Raw genomic sequence first — 2,737 nt, 5'->3', positions numbered from 1 at the left:
TATCCAAGTCATTTTAAGTTAAAATAATGAAATTAATGTAATCAGTATAAATACAAAAATGATGGTATGCATCTAAAAGTCAAAATTGATAGACTCTAGAGAATAGTAATAACTATCTAACCCAAAAAAAAAGATTTTCTTTTAATAATATTCCACTAAGCAATTATTTCATCCACACGACATTCCCTGAGTGTAATCGTTGCCTTGTTGGTACCCTTTTTGTGTATTACGTCGCAACATTCACATCTATCCATCTGAAAGTAAAAAAGAAAGAAGAAAAAACATTAGTAATTGAAATAGTAATTATATATATATATAAGGAAAAGGTGTCTCGTTACGTATTACGTAAATAATGATTAAATTTTTTTTAAAATGGAAGGGTAAATTACCTCTATTCTTTTCGTTCTTGGAGAGTAGACTTGAATCATGGAGATATAATCAGCAGAATAGTTACCAGTATATGAACAAGACAACAATTCTCGAGGTGATGATCGCGAATATGTAGTAAGGATTTCTGATGATGTCTTCGTTTTTTCTACATTTTTCATGAAGAAAATATGAGGAGCTTGACAAGAATCATTTGTACGCGACCTTGTATTTAACATATAATATGGAGGGTCTTTAGGTGTAACTCCCCAAGGTTGAAAGGTTTCAATTGGTAATTGTAAATGACTTCTAGGTAAAATATTCTCATAAATATGAACAGAGTAACCCCATGATATAGAAAATGACCAATTAGTAGGCCTGTTGTAGCAAATAACTTGTTGTAACATGCGTGATTGATCTAAATTTGCTGCCTTCATAAGGTGGCGGACAGATTGTTGTCTCTCTATTGAAGGGAAGATAGAGTCCGTAGCATCAAGATGGTGAAGTGACATCAATGGAGCTTTTGGATGAGACGATAATAAACCAGATATATCACCTCGCAAATCTATCTGAAAATGACAGCTTATTGTTGTATAAAAATAACAAATCATAAGCACCACATGTGCGTGTTTAAGAAAGAAATGAAAACGAACATACCTGATGACTACCTTTAAGAGGAGTAAAAGTGACTCCAACATCAGATATACAAACCATAGTAATTTGATCAGCTGATCTTAAAAAAGGGTATTTCCTCAAGCAAGTTTCTATATACTTAGACATAGCTTTTGCCAAAGGGTAACTCAAAATAAAACCAGCTCCACCAAATGCTTGATTAAAAGAGTACCAATGATTTGACATTATAAACTCTGATTGAGCCCCTAAATAGTAATACTTTGTGTGATCATATCTCGCGAGTACATCAACCATATTATCAACAAAAAATATCGAATCATCATCTCCCATAACGACCCATCTTACACCTTCATGGTCTTCCCTAAAGACCTCCATTATCCCATGCACCATTCGCGCCATAACTGGTGCTACATGTTTAGATTCTTCAAGTAATTGAGTTATGTTATCGGATACCCTATAAGGTGGGGAAGATGAGGACCATGGTAAAAGATCATCGCCCTTTGGAGCCACATCAAGAAAGAGGTAACCGCGTGTTTTATTAGGCCTCCACCATGATTCAATGTAATCTTTTCTAAAGTGCCATGCTTCTTCTGAGCCAAGAAGTCCAAAAACAAGATGACTAAGGTTTGTTGGACTAGAATCATCACTAAATTGTGGGGTTGTAGATCTTGATGAGTAATGTAAGAGCTCTGAAGATGAACAATTTGGATCTTTGAATAGGAAAATTGAAGCTAAGTAAAGAAAAACACATGAAACCAACACCACTCTGCAAAAACAAAAAACAAACAACTTTTGTCAAATGAAAATTTCTATTGCTAATTACCTCTTCTTTTATTGCATTTCTTGGTTTGTTTGAGCAAAAGAAAAGTTTATGAGTCAATTACTTATATTTGTCTTTTAAATGACTTAATAGATAGTATTTAAAAAAATCTATAAATTAAATTCATTCATAATTTAAATATACACTCACAATATAAAGATATTTATATTCACGTCTTATATCAACTTAGTCGATATTATATAAGTAACTTGCTTGTATAAATATTTTTTATAACGTTAATGCATAAAACTTTAGACTCGCCGACTAAAAAGTTTCATGAATATCCAATCCTCAAGTTATGGCTAATTTTCATTAACAATAAGACAACCTAGTGCACAAAGCATTATGTAGAATTTCGAAAAGAGTCGCACTCTAAGGGATGTAATATAGACACCCTATCCTAATGTATGCATTAGTGATTGTTTCCACAGCTCGAATTTGTAACACATAGATCACACGGAAACAACTTTACTGTTTCTTCATTGCTCCCCTTCTAGTTTCAAATAATAGTCTTTGTTAGAATTAAGCAAACAAAAGAAAATGATGATGATGAAACTTTAGAAATTAAGTGATAGAAAGAGAGGGAGTAACCAGACAGGGGAAGAAGTGATATGGTGGAGGCATATATTTTCAATCCATTTTGGTTCAAAGCCATGATCATTCCATTTCTTTTCAACTTAAAATCAACCAAAGAAAGAAGAGGAAAAAAAATTCAATTTTGCTGATTTTGGAAGAAAAAGAAGGTAAAAAATTATTACATTAGTCAAGAGTTTGTTATGGATTTCCCTAGTAATTGTGTGGTTAGCACTAGAGGCGGATCTATGTTAACATTATAAAATTTTCGATCAAATATAAGTTCTCGTCTTATAACTTTGAATTAATTAAAATTGTGTATTTTTTGTTATGTTACCGTGCTCA

At 32.4% G+C, this 2,737-nt stretch overlaps 1 protein-coding gene across 1 annotated transcript; it reads right to left on the bottom strand.

The window, feature by feature from the left end:
- LOC107004018 lies at positions 1-2,535 on the bottom strand. The gene is made up of 4 exons (XM_027913212.1): positions 2,416-2,535; positions 1,024-1,765; positions 390-935; positions 1-254 (listed from the first exon to the last, which is right to left on the bottom strand). The coding sequence occupies exons 1-4, from the start codon at positions 2,478-2,480 to the stop codon at positions 156-158; spliced, it is 1,452 nt and encodes a 483-aa protein (XP_027769013.1). The 5' UTR covers positions 2,481-2,535; the 3' UTR covers positions 1-155.
- Between the last annotated feature and the right edge of the window lie 202 nt (positions 2,536-2,737).

The sequence above is a fragment of the Solanum pennellii genome, chromosome 11, assembly GCF_001406875.1.
Source record: "Solanum pennellii chromosome 11, SPENNV200".
Taxonomy (NCBI): domain Eukaryota; kingdom Viridiplantae; phylum Streptophyta; class Magnoliopsida; order Solanales; family Solanaceae; genus Solanum; species Solanum pennellii.
Note: the sequence above shows the minus strand (reverse complement) of the source record. Positions and strands in the feature narration are given on the sequence as shown.